At 37.4% G+C, this 17,648-nt stretch overlaps 2 protein-coding genes across 2 annotated transcripts in view; one reads left to right on the forward strand and one right to left on the reverse strand.

Annotated features, from left to right (window-relative positions):
- Positions 1-17,648, reverse strand: part of IQCH (IQ motif containing H) — a 278,771-nt gene that overhangs the window by 157,690 nt on the left and 103,433 nt on the right. Inside the window, exon 7 of the mRNA XM_044660111.1 lies at positions 6,832-6,956. Coding sequence (XP_044516046.1) covers positions 6,832-6,956 — 125 coding nt within the window. The remainder of the gene's footprint in view (positions 1-6,831; positions 6,957-17,648) is intronic.
- Positions 6,715-7,001, forward strand: LOC123236132 (ubiquitin-like). Its single transcript, XM_044662405.1, has one exon. It carries the CDS (start codon positions 6,715-6,717, stop codon positions 6,973-6,975), a length of 261 nt encoding a protein of 86 aa, XP_044518340.1. The 3' UTR covers positions 6,976-7,001.

A 17,648-nucleotide genomic window follows, 5' to 3' on the forward strand; every position in this document is an offset into this window, starting at 1 on the left:
ATCAATAATATGGAATTAGGTCTCGATCAATCATACATGTAAAACCCAGTGGAATTGTGCGTCAGCTAAGGGGGATTGCGGGGTTTGGGGGAGAGGGAAAGAACATGAAACATGTAACTATGGGAAAATATTCAAAATAAAAATTAAAAACAACAACAACAACCTGGATTTTCATCCTCTTTGGGTTACCACTATGTTACATGCATGATCTTGAGCAAATTGTCACCTCTCTGGTATTCTGTATCTTCACTGGAGGGGATTGATCTACATGACTGATAGCTAAATGTTTTACCATTCCCAGGAGCATTTAAATTTGAATAATAGCTTCCTGAAAATGGTAATGCATCAAACTCCAAAGGCTAACATTTCTAATGATAGCATTTCAGGCTCTGAAGCAGGTTTGTGGAGAAGCTCAAAATTTAATGGAGGAAACAGCATGCATACAACTGTGGACAAACAAAACGTAGACCGGATAAATTGGAGTTAATTTCAGAGGGAAAACACTAAGATCAGGGTGGATGAGGCATTTAAACTATACATTAACAATGTATGTGTATAGATTTTCAAGCACCTGCTATTATCGCACCATGTAAACTGCTACCTTCTGCCTTATAAGGAAGACCAGTACAAAGGAAAATACCCCAAAGGTGTTGACTATCCTAGAATTCTAGCTGCTGAGTATGAAAAAGAAAGGGTATGAGGACATATGATCCAGAGAACGATACTATTAATAATTGTAGCTGCATTAAGTCTTCAGTGTCAATGAAAAGAAGGAAGTTTTCAGGAGACAAAGTACATATGACTAAGTAGAAATATAATAATGGACTAATGGTGGTCTACCAACAATTTTCTAGAGATTTTTCAAGAATTTAATTATCTCAGAGGTCACTGATGAATTCCTTTAAAATATTTTTAATCCAATTGGACTTACAGACTTCATAATTGTTTCTTTGAAATAACTCACAAAATTCTCACAAAGCTGGCCTTCATTTTATTAGTAGATTGAATGTATAAGATTATTGTTGATCAAATGTGAAATTTTTTTCTGAGAAAGAATTTTCAGTTTGTCACAGCATTAATTTCAGCTTTTCTGTGACACTTCTATTTCTAAATGAAAATGACACTGTTAAGGACTATCTGGAATCTTTGGAAAAGTAAAGTTTGATGGGTTGTACCTACTGGGGATATGTGTAAGAATTCCAATAGGATAGAATGATGGGGAACCTAGCTCAATTTTCCCAAGAAAGTGGTGATGATGATGATTAAATTTCATTTCAGTGAGAGGTAAATAAAAAGGACAAAATTCTAAGTCTAATGGATATGTTACATACAGGATCATGGATTTTAGAGTGGGAAGAGGCATCAGAGGTATCTAATCCAACAATCCCATCTTAAAGATGAGCAAATTGAAGCCAAGTAAAGTAAAATTATTTGCCCAAGGTTATATCCCTATGACATGGTCAACCTAGGATTGGAAGATGTCTTCTCACCACAAATCCAAAACTCTTTCGCCTATAGATAACCTCATTACTGAAGTAAAGTTACAATCTTAATTATTGGTTTGATTAGTGAAGGATTTGAATACAGGAGCTCATCTTATCATTAAAAATTCATATAGGAATTCTTAAATTTCATGCTTATGTCTTCTTAGACTTGTAACTGGAAGAGACTATAAAGAGTAATCAGTTCAATCCCCTCAGGTTACAGATGAAGAAATAACAACAATAATAATAATAATAATAGCTAATACTTATAGAGTACTTAGTTTGTGCCAGGCATTGTGCTAAGTGCTTTATAATTATTGTTTCATTTGATCCTCACAATAATCCTGGGAGATAGGTACTGTTTTACAGATGAGAAAACTGAGGCAGAGAGACATTAAGTGACTTGCCCAGGGTCTAAGGTCAGATTCAAACTCAGGTTTTTCTGATTCCTGGCTTGGTGTTCTATCCACTGTGCCACTTAGCTGCCTAAAGGGCTAAAGAAAAGTAAAGTAGTTAGGCTAAGGTCTTTTTCTGCCATTTCAAGCACAAAGTAGATTCAAATGTACCATAGGAAAATATGTAGTTTGGGTTTTGGTGCCCTAGTTGAAATTTTGGCCATTCATATCTAGAAAAATGTTTTATTTAACCCTATGCTCTTACAAAAAAATTACTTTCAATCAAGTTAGACACAAGCAACTGGACCAAAAGAGCAGAAGGTGATCATAGCCCCAAATTGCTATATATGGAGAGTCAGAAGTACCTATTACTACGAGAAAATACATATTAGTAATTCACAGATGGATTCCATGCAGATCATATCTGGGAAGGAAAGCTAACCACTACAGGAATAACTTTAGGTAACTTCTCCAAAGCATGAATTTTTATACTGATATTAGTCATAGCAGAATCTTTTCTTGATGTATACTAGTATCTCAACATTGAAATGATCAGAACCATCCTAATCATTTCTCATCACATGTGTTTGTTCTCATTCTTCCAATTCAAAAGCAGACAGATATTCTTGAATCATTTTCTAGAAGTGACTTCAAGATTCTTCTTTGCAACCGATTTCAAATGAAAACACTTTTCTGCCTGTGGATAGTTTCTCTTTCTCTCCATGGCACATAATTAAGATTGATGATCACATGCTATAACAAATGTGTACTCGGACTGTAATTTAAAATAACATCTCAATGAAGAGTAAAAAAAACCTTACCAATTCATTTTGTTGAAAATTCAAAATGTTCTTGCAAGATAAATAGCACAGATCTTATTACTTTATTTTCATTATCTTATTTGAGTGTCACACTAATGAATTAGGAAGCACAGGTATTATCAGACACTTGCATTTAATGAAGCTCTGAGATAGCCTGTGGACTCATAGCTAGCAAATGTCAGAGGCAAGATTTTAACACAAGTCTTTCCTGACTCTTAATTAAAGCCTCTTTTCACTCTTTTCACATCATACTATCTGACTGACGCAAAATCTAGAATGACTGGTTCACTTTTGGAAAAGGTTACATATGAAAAAGCAAGGATGAAAAGGTAATGCTTTCCATAAAATAGCAAGAACGGATATTAGATTTTTTTTAAAGAATCACTTTTATCCTTAATTTTCCCTCCTGTAAGTCTGCCTTCCTTTAAGACATAATAGGTTTAATGACATTTGATGAGAAAAATTATCTAAAAGAAAAAAATCAACCTTATATATATTTTTTCTACTTCAATGTCCATTCCCCTATCTAAAGTAAGATCTGAAACTCAGTAACCTTTTGAGAAAAAGGCAAGGAATAGGCCCAATTTAATAAGAAATAGATAGCACAACCCCATATTTGTCATGTACTCTTAAAAAGTGATTCCTGTTTATTGACCAGATATGATAAGAATTATAGTATTATAGAATGTCAGTGCTAGAAAAGGCCTTGAAGATCCTCCAATCCAAGCTACCTCCTCATTTTACACATCAGGGAACTTAGGTTCAAGGAGGTTATGATGCTTGACTGAAATCTTTTAGCCATATTGGCTAAATAGTGGCTGAAGAGGAGGCAGCTAGGTGGCCGAGTGGACTGAGAGCCAGAGTTGAGAGACAATGGGGACTTCCGGGTTAAGATGGTGGCAGAGTAAAAAGCAGCTGCTTAACCTCTCCTAAATAAACACATATAGGACTCCTCAAGAGGACATAAAAACAAATCCAGACAAATGAAGGGATGCAACAACAGGGCGCAGCATTGAAAGTACGTGGAATTGGGGCATTTCCATGCTACAAGGGGGTTAAACAGCTCTCACTAAAACATGAGCTGAGCAACCCCCTCTCCCCCACAGCACCTATAGTGTCAAAGCCAGCTCAAAAGAGTTAGAGCAAGTTTGGGGCACCCATTAAGTCCTTGGCAGCTACCTGGGATCACCAGGGCCTGCCCCCGAGAGCAGTAAGACTTAAGACTCCAAGGGGCTAAAGAACATGCGGACTTTGATCAAAGCGCAGGCGTGGACCATGGGTGGGGACCCAGTTCAGAGGGTTGCATGACTGTGGAATCAGCGCCCTGAGACTATGAAAGGAGCTTCGGGCAGAGGAACAAGCAAAGGGACCACCAGGAGGCTTGACCCTGAGAACAACTAGACCTGAAACCTCAGAAGCCTAAAGAGCGCAGACAGACCCTGGGTGTGAGGATAAAGCTGAGAGGGTGCTGGGCTAAAAATGGCAAACCATCCACAAGAACCCCAAAAGAGAAAGATCAACATGAAGAAATCTTTAACACTTGACAACTTTTACACAGAGAAAATCCAGACAACAGAGCAAACAGCAGAGGAGAACAAACAAATAATCATATCCAAACCTTCCCCAAAAAATGAAAACTGGTCACAAGCTCTTGAAGAGTTTAAATATGAGATGATGAGAAAGATGGAAGAGATCTGGCAAGAAAATAACAGTTTAAAATACAGAATTTCGCAATTGGAAAGTGAGGCAAGTAAATTGAAGACCAGAAATGACCAGATTGAAAAGGAAAACCAAAAGATTATAGCCGAAAACCAATCACTAAAGGCTAGAATTGGGCAATTAGAAGCTAATGATCTCTCAAGACAGCAAGAACAAATAAAGCAAAGACAAAGGACTGATAAAATAGAAGGAAACATGGAATACCTCAATGAGAAATTGACAGATCAAGAAAACAGGTCTAGAAGAGACAATCTGAGAATCATTGGACTTCCTGAAAAAGCAGAAATTAATAGAAATTTGAACTCCATACTAAAAGAAATTATTCAGCAAAACTGCCCTGAAGTTCTACAACAAGAGGGCAATATAGACATTGAAAGGATCCATAGAACACCCTCTACTCTAGACCCTGAAAAGACAACCCCCAGGAATATAATAGCCAAATTCAAGAACTTCCAAGTAAAAGAAAAAAACTTTACAAGAAACCAGAAAGAGACAATTCAGATATCAAGGAGCACCAATCAGGATCACACAAGATCTGGCAGTCTCCATGCTAGAAGACTGCAAGGCTTGGAATATGATATTCAGAAAGGCAAGAGAACTGGGTCTACAACCAAGGATCACCTACCCATCAAAACTGAGTATATACTTCCAGGGGAAAGTATGGGCATTCAACAAGATAAAGGATTTCCAAGGATTTGCACAGAAAAGAGCAGGACTAAATGGAAAGTTTGATATCCAACCACAAAAATCAAGAGAAACATGAAAAGGCAATAAAAAACAGAGGGGAGAGAAAGAAAACTCTTATTTTTTTAAATTTGCCTCTTTAAGGGCTTCAATATGATCTAATTATTTGTATTCCTATGTAGAGAAATGTTATGTGTAATTCTCTATAGTGAACTCTATTCACTATTATAGTATTCACTATTTATAGTAATTAGAAGAATTATTCATAGGGAGAAGTTGGAGTACTAAATGGTCTAAGATGATATGGGGGGTGGGAAAGAGGGGGGTGAATAGTAGAGGTCACCAAGAGAAACTTGAATGAATAAGAAAAATAGGATATTCTATACCACACAAAGAGGGCATGGGAAGGGGAGGGGATGAATACAATTATAAGAAGGAGTGGAAGAGAGCATTAAGAGGTAATATTTAAACCTTATTCTCAGTGGAATTAACCCTGAGAGGGAAGAGTAGCTATATCCTTTGGGATATAGAACTCTATCTAACCCTACTGAGAAAGTCAGAAGGGATAAACCAAGGGGAGCAGGGGAGTAGGGAGGTCAAAAAAGAGAGGGGAGAAGAAGGAGAAGGGAATTCAGTAGGCCTTAAAAATAAAAAAGAGGGGAATAATAAGGGAGGAGGTAGAAAGGGAAGTAAATCAAAGGAGGGAACAAGGGTTACTGGCTTAAAGCAAACCATTGGATTAAAAGGAAATAGTGTAAGAAGATGGAGTAGAACTAGGAGAGGATACCAAAATGTTGGCAAATACACAACTGATAATTATAACTCTGAATGTGAATGGGATGAACTAGCCCATAAAACAGAAGCAAATAGCAGAGTGGATTGGAAAACAAAATCCTACCATATGTTGTCTACAAGAAACACATATGAGGCGGGTGGACATACACAGGTTTAAGGTAAAGGGCTTGAGCAAAATCTTTTGGGCTTCAAATGAGAAAAAGAAGGCAGGAGTGGCAATCATGATTTCTGACAAAGCCAAAGTAAAAATAGATATGATTAAAAAAGACCGGGAAGGTAATTACATCCTGATAAAAGGCAGTATAGACAATGAGGAAATAACAGTGTTCAATATGTATGCACTAAATGGCATAGCATCCAAATTTCAAAAGGAGAAACTGGCAGAGCTCAAGAAGGAAGTAGATAGTAAAACCATACTAGTAGGAGATCTAAATGTTCCTCTTTCAGATCTAGATAAATCAAACCAAAAAATAAATAAGAAAGAGGTAAGAGAGATGAATGAAGTCCTAGAAAAATTAGATTTAATAGATATGTGGAGAAAAATAAATAGGAACAAAAAGGAATACACCTTTTCAGCTGCACATGGTAGTAATAGAGCATAAAAACATTGCAAACAAATTCAAAAGAGCAGAAATAATAACTATAACCTTCTCAGATCATAATGCAATAAAAATAATAATTAGTAAGGGCACCTGGACAGGCAAATCAAAAACTAATTGGAGAGAGTCCAACACAACTTCCTCAGATTTTGCTTCTCGCTGAGTTTGTTGGCGTAACAGTCTCTGGTCCTACCGTCCATGTACAGAACTAGTCATCATGCAGATCTTTGTGAAGACCCTGACCGGCAAGACCATCACCCTGGAGGTGGAGCCCAGTGACATTGTTGAGAATTTAAAGGCCGAAATTGAACTCAGAGAGGGCATCCCTCCTTACCAGCAGAGGCTCATCTTTGCAGGCAAGCAGCTGGAAGATGGCCGTACCCTGTCTGACTACAACATCAAGAAAGAATCCACCCTCCACCTGGTTCTGTGTCTTAGGGGTGGCTGTGTAATTGTTGACTTTATTGTGAAAGCATAAATTGCCAATGATAGCATCACCTTGCACTCAGCTCTTCAAATACCCTAGACAATATAAAATACTTAGGAATCTATCTACCAAAACAAACACAGCAATTATATGAACACAACTACAAAACACTTTCCAAACAATTAAAACTAGATATAAAGAATTGGAAAACCATTGATTGCTCATGGGTAGGATGAGCTAACATAATAAAAATGACCATTCTACCCAAATTAATTTACCTATTTAGTGCCATATCTATCAAACTACCAAAAAACTTTTTACTGAATTATAAAAAACTATAACAAAGTTCATGTGGAATAACAAAAGATCAAGAATATCAAGGGAATAATAAAAAAAATGTGAAGGAAGGGGGCCTAGCTGTACCAGATATTAAACTATACTACAAAACAGTGGTCATCAAAACAATATGGTACTGGCTAAGAGACAGAAGGGAGGATCAGTGGAATAGACTTGGGGTAAATGACATCAGCAAGACAGTGTATGATAAACCCAAAGAGCCCAACTTTTGGGACAAAAATCCACTATTTGACAAAAACTGCAGGGAAATTTGGAAAACAATATGGGAGATATTAGGTTTAGATCAACATCTCACACCCTACACCAAGATAAATTCAGAATGGGTGAATGACTTGAATATAAAGAGGGAAACTATAAATAAATTAAGTGAACACAGAATAGTATACTTGTCAGATCTCTGGGAAAGGAAAGATTTTAAAACCAAGCAAGAGTTAGAGAAAATTACAAAATATAAAATAAATGATTTTGATTATATTAAATTAAAAGGCTTTTGTACAAACAAAAACAATGCAGCCAAAAATCAGAAGGGAAACATCAAATTGGGAAAAAATCTTTATAATAAAAATCTCTGACAGAGGTCTGATTACTCAAATATTTAAGGAGTTAAATCAATTGCATAAAAAATTAAGCCATTCCCCAATTGATAAATGGGCAAGGGACACGAATAGGCAATTTTCAGATAAAGAAATCAAAACTATCAATAAGCATATAAGAAAGTGTTTTAAATCTCTAATAATTAGAGAAATGCAAATCAAAACAACTCTGAGGTATCACCTCACACCTAGCAGATTGGCTAAAATGATGGAAGGGGAGAGTAATGCATGTTGGAGGGGATGTGGCAAAATTGGGACATTAATGCATTGCTGGTGGAGTTGTGAACTGATCCAACCATTCTGGATGGGAATTTGGAACTATGCTCAAAGGGCTATGAAAGAATGCCTTCCCTTTGATCCAGCCATACCATTGTTGGGTTTGTACCCCAAAGAGATCATAGATAAACAGACTTGTATGAACGTATTCATAGCCACTCTTTTTTTGGTGGCAAAAAACTGGAAAATGAGGGTATGCCATTCAATTGGGGAATGGCTGAACAAATTGTGGTATATGCTGGTGATGGAATACTATTGATCTCAAAGGAATAATAAACTGGAGGAATTCCATGTGAACTGGAAAGACCTCCGGGAATTGATGCAGAGCGAAAGGAGCAGAGCCAGAAGAACATTGTACACAGAGACCAATACACTGTGGTAAAATAGAATGTAATGGACTTCTGTAGTAGCAGCAATGCAATGACTCAAGACAATTCTGAGGGACTTATGGAAAAGAACGCTACCCACATTCAGAGGAAGAACTATAGGAGTGGAAACACAGAAGAAAAGCAACTGTTTGAACACATGGGTTGAGGTGGACATGATTGGGGATGTAGACTCAAAACTACCACACCACTGCAACTATCAATAATATGGAAATAGGTCTTGATCAATGACACATGTTAAAACCAGTGGAAATGTGCATCGGCTATGGGGGGGGGCAGGGAGGGGGAGGTCCAGGAGTGAAGGGGAAAGTAAGAGCATGAATCATATAACCAAGTTAATTTTTCTAAAAAATAAAAATTATTTAATTAAAAAAAAAGAAACAATGGGTCCTGTGTTTAAATCTGGTCTCAGATATTTCCTAGCTCTGTGACCCTGGACAAGTCACCTAACCCCTCATTGCTTAGCCCTTATCACTCTTAGGCCTTGGAACCAATACACAGTATTGATTCAAAGATGGAAGGTAAGGGTTTAAAAAACATAATGGCCAAAGAATTACTTGAAAAGAGGAAGGGGATTTACATAACGAGGATGAATTATAGAGATAGAAAATGTTTAGCTGGTATAAGCCAAGCCTGAATTGGGAGGTTGGTATGTTAGTATCCAACCTCATTCCTTCTGTACCAAAAAGGCAACCTGGAGTCAGTATGGATCCCATAATTTGGAGCACCCTTTCCCACAAATACACACAGAGGCCTTTCCTAGCTGACAAAGTCTTCCCTGTGAGATAGTCTTCCAGTTAAACAGAACATATCTCATATGTATAATTTTTTGCATGTTCCCCATGTTAGAATGTGGGCTCCTAGAGGTCAATGACCCTGTTTTTGCTTCTCTTTGTATACCTATCCCATAGCACAATACCTAGAATGGAGTAGGTTTGTCAATTGTCAGTGTCTATAGGAGGAGTGGACCCAGATTTAAAGTATTATAGTACTGGGGGCAGCTGAGAGTCAGGCCCAGAGATGGGAGGTCCTGGGTTAAAATCTGGCCTCTGACATATCCTAGATGTGTGACCCTGAGGAAGTTACTTAATCCTTATTGCCTAGCCCTTACCATTCTTCTACTCTAGAATCAAAACACAGTATTGATTCTAAGAAAGAAGGTAAGGGTTTAAAAAAAAAAGGAGAAGAAAGCATTATCATACTGAGGCACTCATGTAAGGAGCACGTGGCCAAGGGCTACTTAAACTCTTGATCCTGTGGGGCTTGAAGCTCCTTTCTCTCTCTTTGTCTGCTTAACTCCCAAACTGGCTTCTTGAGTTTGTAGCCACTCATAAGTGACCTCTTTTCTGCATCTGGGGCTATTGTCAGGAGGGTGTCTCTGCTCCAAGATGGATTCATCATCCCGTCCCCTAAGGCTCTGGCAGATTCTGTAGCATGGATAAGGGAGAGGTGAAGGAGAAAAAACTCCTCACTGTGGTCCCTTGCTGCCCTCTGATGCAGACTAAGGGGTCTGCCTCCACAGAGTGCTTCTGAGCCTTGAATCCTTAGAGGCTGAATGGTCTAATACAGTGATGGGCAAACTTTTTAAAGAGGGGGCCAAAGGAAAGCAAATGCTCATCTGTCAGTCTGTTTCTAAGGCAACTCTTTTGAAGTTTCATTGTATTGTATCCTACTCATTGTATTCAATTAGGAATAGATTAGGAATTATGTTGTGGGCTGGATAGAACATTTCAGGGGGCCACATCTGGCCTGGGGGCCATAGTTTGCCCATCACTGGTCTAAGAGGACTTACTGACTGACTCAGTCACTCTTCCTTGCTCTTTCTTGACTCAGTAAGATTATCATCTCATAAAGGAATCACTGGTTACAGAAGTTATTTTGTCTACTCATTAAAACCTATTCATATATGAATACACTGGGACAGCTGGGTGGCTCAGTGGATAGAGAGCCAGACCTGGAGACAGGATGAGTTCAAATCTGGCCTCAGACACTTCCTAGCTATGTGACTGGGCAAGTCACTTAACCCCAATTTTGTTGTGTTGTAAATTAAAATTAATTTAGAAGACTTTATACTAAAATTATAAGTATTTATTAGTAAAGAGAAATAAGGTTTCCAGCCTTTCTAACTTAAGTAACATCTGGTCCTGGATTCTAGCCCAGCCTCCATGCCACTGTTTACCAGAGATGGCCAGATAGATAAGAGCCGCCAGGACAGCTTGAGAGAAAGCAAGACCAGAGAGAGGGAAGGGAGCCAAGTGGCCTGGAAAGCTTTCTATGCTCCAAGTTCTTCCCTTGGATCATTTGCTTGGCCAGCAGCTTTCATAGCCATATTTCCTTGACCTCCAGGATCTCCAGGACTTTTGCTGGTCAAGAATCTGGCTGCCTTAGTGGCAGCCTGCACACGTGACTCCATGATTCCCATGGTGAGTCTTTCTGGGCCTGGACTGGGTTGGAGGTCCCCTAGATATTTAATGCACACACTAGCTCTTATCATTCTTCTTCCTTAGAATTGATACTTAGTATCAATTATAGAGGGTAAAGGTTTGAATATATATATATATATAAATAAAATATAAAATAAAAAAAATATATATATATGAATACATTTGTTAAGTTGGTGGTCTCCTACCCTACAAATGTAAATACAGTAATACCCTACGTTTATTTGAAGGCCACCTTAGTCCTCCAGGACACAGCTATGAATCAACACTGAAGTAATTCTTAACGAGCTTGAAATAGTCAGAGAGTGTTTCACCAAAGCTCCATACATATTTCTTGTTAGTCCCTCCTTCCAAACTTGACTCAATTTTTAATCAACATATAATCCTTTTTTTATTCAATGATATTTTAGTTTCCCAATTACATGTAATAGCTATTTTCAACATACATTTCTTGAAACTATAAGATCCAAATTGTCTCCTTCCCTCCTCTCTCTTAGAGATGGTAAGCATTTTGATCTGGGTTATACATATATTATCATGCAAAACATACTTCCATATTGGTCATCCAACAAATGATGCTTAATCAACCTGCTTACCTAATTTTCCCAGTCAACCATTTCTAGTAGCGAACTAGATAGGACAAAGTGTTAGAGGAAAGCACAATGACATCAGGAGAAATGAAAGCTGATAAGGAAGACAGAGACAGAAAAACTGAAAAGCAGAAAAACATATTACTGTCCAATGTGATAAAGAAATTAAATAGCAGTTGGTAATAACTGAATAAGAATGCAGTGAAGTGTATAATATATGTGAAAAAGATTAACTGCAAAAGTAGTTAAGATTATAAAAGTTTTAGCATTGGAAGAAGTGAGCTTCAGTTATCTGCAAATTCATTTGTATGCAAAGAACACAATCTCCAATGACGTCTGATAAATGAAGCATTACTGTACATAGGAAAGGGTCTTCTGTTTTGTCAGTGCAATATAAGTCAAAACTTTTAATAGTTCAATGACAAATAAATTTTATGAAATGAGTGATAGTGAAAATGCTTCTAGGAGTTTTAGCGAAGGGCAAGCCCGATATGAAAGGGCTTGAAAGTGTGAAATGGAAACCAAAAAATGTTTATTGAGATAAAGAATGTCCAAGAATAGACTGGTGATAGTTTCATTCTATTCTGGTTACATCACACCTGGAGCCTAATGTCTATTTGTGGGTACCACGATTTTAGGGGTGTATTGGGTGTTCAGGGGGGACTAGCACTGCCTTTATGAGGGCTTTCCAAACCCTTTTCAGGGCTACTCATCTACCTTTGGTGTCTGCCTGCCACCCAACTCTCACTTGCAGCTCCAAGAAGCTATAGCATGCACAGCATCCACACTCTGGCAAATCATCTAGGCAGGTGGGCTAAGCCAAGTTGAGGGTAACTGACAAGCCTTAAATCCATCATTGAGTTAGTGGCATGCTTACTCAAGCCATATGAAGACTTGTCTTAGCAAAAGGGGCAGATGAGAACAATTTGTTCCAATGGCTTATGAGGGTGGCAGAAATAGGCATTGTGGAATGCTTAGAGCTTGGTTAGACATCAAAGAAGCCAAAGTCATTTATTTAATCCCAGGCCATTATCAGTCATCTTGATTTTTGTCTTCCACTGGACTTTGATGACTCTGGAAGAGAGAGTGAGGCTGACTACTCTGTGCAACTCTCCCTCATTTTAATCCAACTTATGCTTAAGTCAAAAGACATCACCAGTGATGCTATTTTTGTCCTCTTTGAAGCAAAGGACAACTATCCACAATTTAGGAAGGACATTGTTAAGCTGGAAGAAGTCTAGAAGAAGGCAAACAGGATTATGAAGGGCCACTCTCCAGATCATGCCATATATGAAGATTCACTGAAGGAAGTGAGTGTATTTAGCCTTAAGAAGAGAAGATGTAGAGAATACATGACGACTACTTTCATAAATGTGAAGGGCTATTATATGGAAGGTGGATTTTTTTCTTGATTGGCTGAGAGTGAACCTAGTGCTATAAAATGAGTAAATTGATTCAACCCAAAATGCTTAGTTCCATCTATACTTATGGTGTGGTATTCTGGTATAGAGAATACCATTCTTGAGGTGAGGAATTCTAGGAAGTTGCCCAACACCATGTTACGAAGGGGATCCAAGCCTAGAGAAGATCATGGGTCAAGATAAGCCCAAGCTACTATGTAAGATAAACAGCTTAGACAATATAATTTCCTTGCAAACGTGGACTAGGAAGTCTTCTTTGATATGTACTGTCAATTACCTTGCCTTGCTGCATTATCTGTAAGTTTCTAGAGACTCTTTTCTTTTGTGAATAAATCCCAGAAAGTGAATATTTGTAATCTAGAGAGTGTGGCAGACGGGTTAAAAAGAGGAAAAGAGGGAGCAGATGCTAAACTATGGATCCATTTATCTCAGCAGAATCTGAATAAGGGGAGATGCAGGAAATTATGAACTTAGGTACCATAAATATCTAAACCCCAGCCTAGATCCTTTTATAGTAAGTAATAAGCATGACTACTGTCCAAGTAGATTCTTTAGAGCAGGGTTACAGGGCATCCATGGAAGATCTTCTACCAGAAAAGCTTTTATGAATTTTTTACTTGGGCATCTTACAATTTGGATTTACATGTTGCATTTGTTAGGGGTAAACCAATTTACCTGCTAATGTTGCTGACCCATAGATTTTACTTCCTTTTTTGAGTCTTTCTTCCGCCTCTCTTCTACCATTCCTGGGAGGGCAATCCCAGGATCTCCTTTAAGGAAGTCTTAGCTAAGACTTTTTCTTCTCTGGAAAGATCTCCTCTATCTATATGTTTTCCCCTCTCTCTAATCTATACTTGTTTTTAGTCCTGAGTTACCGAATTCATTCAATTGTTTTCAGAAAGGTGATATTGTGGAAGGGTAAAAGAACATAGGCCTGGAGATCAAATTATTTTGAGTCTAGTCTTACTAATTGTGTGCCTTTGGCAAGTTGCTTAATATCTTTTTGCAGGCCTCAGTGTCTTCATTTATAAAATTGGAGAGTTAGATTGGATGATTTCCATGATCTCTTCCAGCTCTGAAATTCTAATTCTATGAAAATGATGGCAAAGGTCTTCATAGTTGAGAAACATATGAAATGGAAAAGATGAAGATAGTTACACTTTGGTAGCTCCTTAGACTCCTAATCTCATCAAGAGTGGGTGCTCCCATACCTACTCCAATGAAATTTGTTACTCATTCTCATGCTGAGCAATTTTTATCCAAGTCTTTCCATAAATCTTCCATATGTGAGCTGTCTAATATTCTGAAGATCTTTCTTTGGTTCTTTTGATTTGTAATGGACACTTGGGTTGTACGATAGGCATCCTTCATTCCTGTTAGAGATGTGGTCCATCCCTTCTGATCATACATCTCTTAGGTGATGTCTTTTATACCTATTCCTGTTCACAAGCCATCACTAGTCATATTGCTGCCTACTTTTTCTCTCAATGGATAATGATCCATTATCCTTTGGGTCATTTGCAAATTTGCTTTTCTTGAGACTTTGATATTCCACAATTCACAGACATATAATATCACTAAGAGAATACTGATAGTAATAAGATGGACTTCTGTGTCAACAAGGAACTTGGAATCATTGGAAGTGCTGTGTGATTTTCCAAAGACAATCTGACCTGGCTTCTTCCTCTGATTTAGTTCTAAGCCCAGCTCATTGTCCATCCACATCACCTATTTAAAATGTTCCTGTTGGTCTTGATAAATTCACTCAATGTGCTGCCTATCCAACTGCTATGTATGGGCAAAACACATTATTCATACACTTTGGTGTATGGATATTTAACCAGTGCATAGTATGGATGCATAAGACTATCTCTTGCTTGAATGTGACTAAGGAGGCCTCGTAGTGTTCCAGAGCTAGATGAAATCAACAACATGCAAGACATAAAAAAGGTATTCCTGAAAAACCTTTCTGTTGATAGAGAAAATCCTTCTTCTCCTTGGATTTTGCATAGAATAAGATATCCTCTATGGCTTTGGTGAACATTTAATGAGTACATATCTCTTTGTTTGGATAGAAAGAGTGAAATGTTGATTACTAGTGATGATGGTAGTGGTTTTGGTAGTGGTAATGGTGGTAGTGAGAGATGAATCTATTTTTTCTGAAAATATCTTTTTATCTTCTTCCTATTTCTCTGATTAAGAAATAAATCACGGAATCACAGAATCTTAGAAGGTCAAAACTGGAAAAAACTTTAGACATCTTCTAGTTGACCTAATAATGCATGAATTACTTTTAAAATATTCCCTGCTTATGGGTTCTGTTATGTACTCACAGTTAAAGGTAACTTAGGACCTTATAAAGTAGTCTATTCTATTTTTGCACGGCTCCAACTGATCTGGAATTCTTCCTTCTCTCAAACCAAAATCTGGCTCCTGTTGATTAAGCTCATTATTCTTTGAAGCATATATAATAAGCCCAATCTGAATTCCAACTGATACCCCTTAAAATATTCATCTCCCTTGAAACTTCTTTTCTCGAAACTAAACATGCTTATCTCATTTAAATGTTCCTTAGATGGTGTAAACTCAGGTGTCTTTAACCTAGTGTCTTTAAAAGATACCTATAAAAATATTTTGACGATAGTATTTAATATAACTGGTTTCCTTTTTTAAACTAGTATTTTGTTCATTTAGAAACAATATTCAGAGAATAGGTTTCATCAGGCTGCCAAAGGGAACTATGATACAAAATAGTTTGAGAATTCCTGAAAACAGGATCATGGAATCATAGATCTAGAGTTTAAAGGGATCTATTAGGCCATCTAGATCAAACTCCTTATTTTACTCATCAGAGCATGATATTAATTCATCTCTTTATTCTGGACACCTTCTCTGGACATGCTCTAGCTTACTAAAAGACTTCTTAAAATGTGACTTCATAAATGAATACATTGTTTTAGATATGATTTAATCAGTATAAATTCTACTAATGTAGTCTTCCTTGTTCTGAATATCTCCATTAATCATTAATTAAAACAATTAGTTAAAAATAATCTCTATTAACCTAGTCTAAGATTGCATTAGCTTTTTTTTAAAAACCATTACCTTCTGCCTTAGAGTCAATACTGTTTATTGGTTCCAAGGCAGAAGAGTAATAAGGGATAGGCAATGGGGGTTAAGTAATTTGTTCAGGATCACACAGGTAGGAAGTATCTAAGGTCAGCTTTGAACCCAGGGCCTCCCATCTCCAGGCCTAGCTCTCAATCCATTGAGCCACCCTGCTGCCCCTTAAGATTGCATTAGTTTTTTTTGAAGCCTGTTGATTCACAAATAGTTGGCTGTTTAAAACCCTTATCATTTTTCACTTGGGCTGCTATCTATCCACATCTCCTCCATGTTGCATTAATGCAGTTATGTTGTTTTTTTAAAGGAAGATTTTACATTTGTCCTTATTAAATGTCATCTTGTTAGATTCAGCCCACCATTCTAGCCTCTTTCTTGGGATCCTGATTCTATCATCGAAAGCAGTGATTGGCAAACTACTGCCTGGACCAGATGTTGGGGAACCCCCTTAAATGTTCTAGCCACCCCGCGATATTATTCCTAATCTGACAAATACAATGAGTAGGATACAATACAATGAAACTTCGAAAGAGTTGCCTTAGAAACAGACTGACAGATGAGCATTTCCTTTCCTTTGGCCCCTAGAAAACTTTGCCCATCACTGGTCTAAAGTGTAAAACATCCCTTTGAGTTTCACAACATTATGAGAATTGATAGTTATACTATCTCTATCTTCTAAGTCACTGAACAGAACAAGACTGAAGACAGGACTCTATGCCATGGCCATAAAGATTTGACAGGTTAGCATCAAACCATTAACTAACACTTTGAGAGTTCAACTAATTATGAACCTACTTAGTTGTACTAACTACTAGCTATTGCTTCCTCTGCTTCTCAAGGATATCTCAAGAAAAGCTTTTGAATATTTTGTTGGAAAACAAAAAATTAGCTATTTTTAAGCATTCATACTGATCTGCCATCCTTCTAGCAATTGTTTCTAAACTGGGTAGTCTGGCATACCTTGTTTTTAGTGAACTTTGTGCTAGTTCCCAAGATTCCCTCTTCCCTTTCCCAGAGTCCAAAAATCATCAATTTAATAATACATTCTAGACTTTCCCAGGAATCAGCATTTAGCTCAATTTCTACACTTTTCAAAACTCCTTTTTCTGCTTTTTTGATAAAGAGGACACATGTGCACCTCTTCAGTCTTACATCACCATCTTGTTTTCCTCTAATCCCTAAAAATTTATCATCAATGACCTATAGTTTTTTTCATATTACAAGTTGTAATCCATCTAGATCAAGAGATCTGAATTTATTTTGGAGTTATGAGGAGCTCGTTTACTATCTCTTCATCTATCTTGGATAACAGTTGCCCTCTTATTAATATTTGATCTTCATGTAATATTTTAAAGTTTTCAAAGTACTTTACATCCATTATTACATTTGAATACTTCAACAACCCTGTTTAGTACATAAGTAGCATTTTTAACATTTTATAGATGAGGGAACTGAGAGAGAGAGAGAGAGATAGAAAGAGAGAGAGAGAGAGAGGGAGAGAGAGAGAGAGAGAGAGAGAGAGAGAGAGAGAGAGAGA

Source organism: Gracilinanus agilis, chromosome 2 (genome assembly GCF_016433145.1).
Source record: "Gracilinanus agilis isolate LMUSP501 chromosome 2, AgileGrace, whole genome shotgun sequence".
Classification (NCBI taxonomy): domain Eukaryota; kingdom Metazoa; phylum Chordata; class Mammalia; order Didelphimorphia; family Didelphidae; genus Gracilinanus; species Gracilinanus agilis.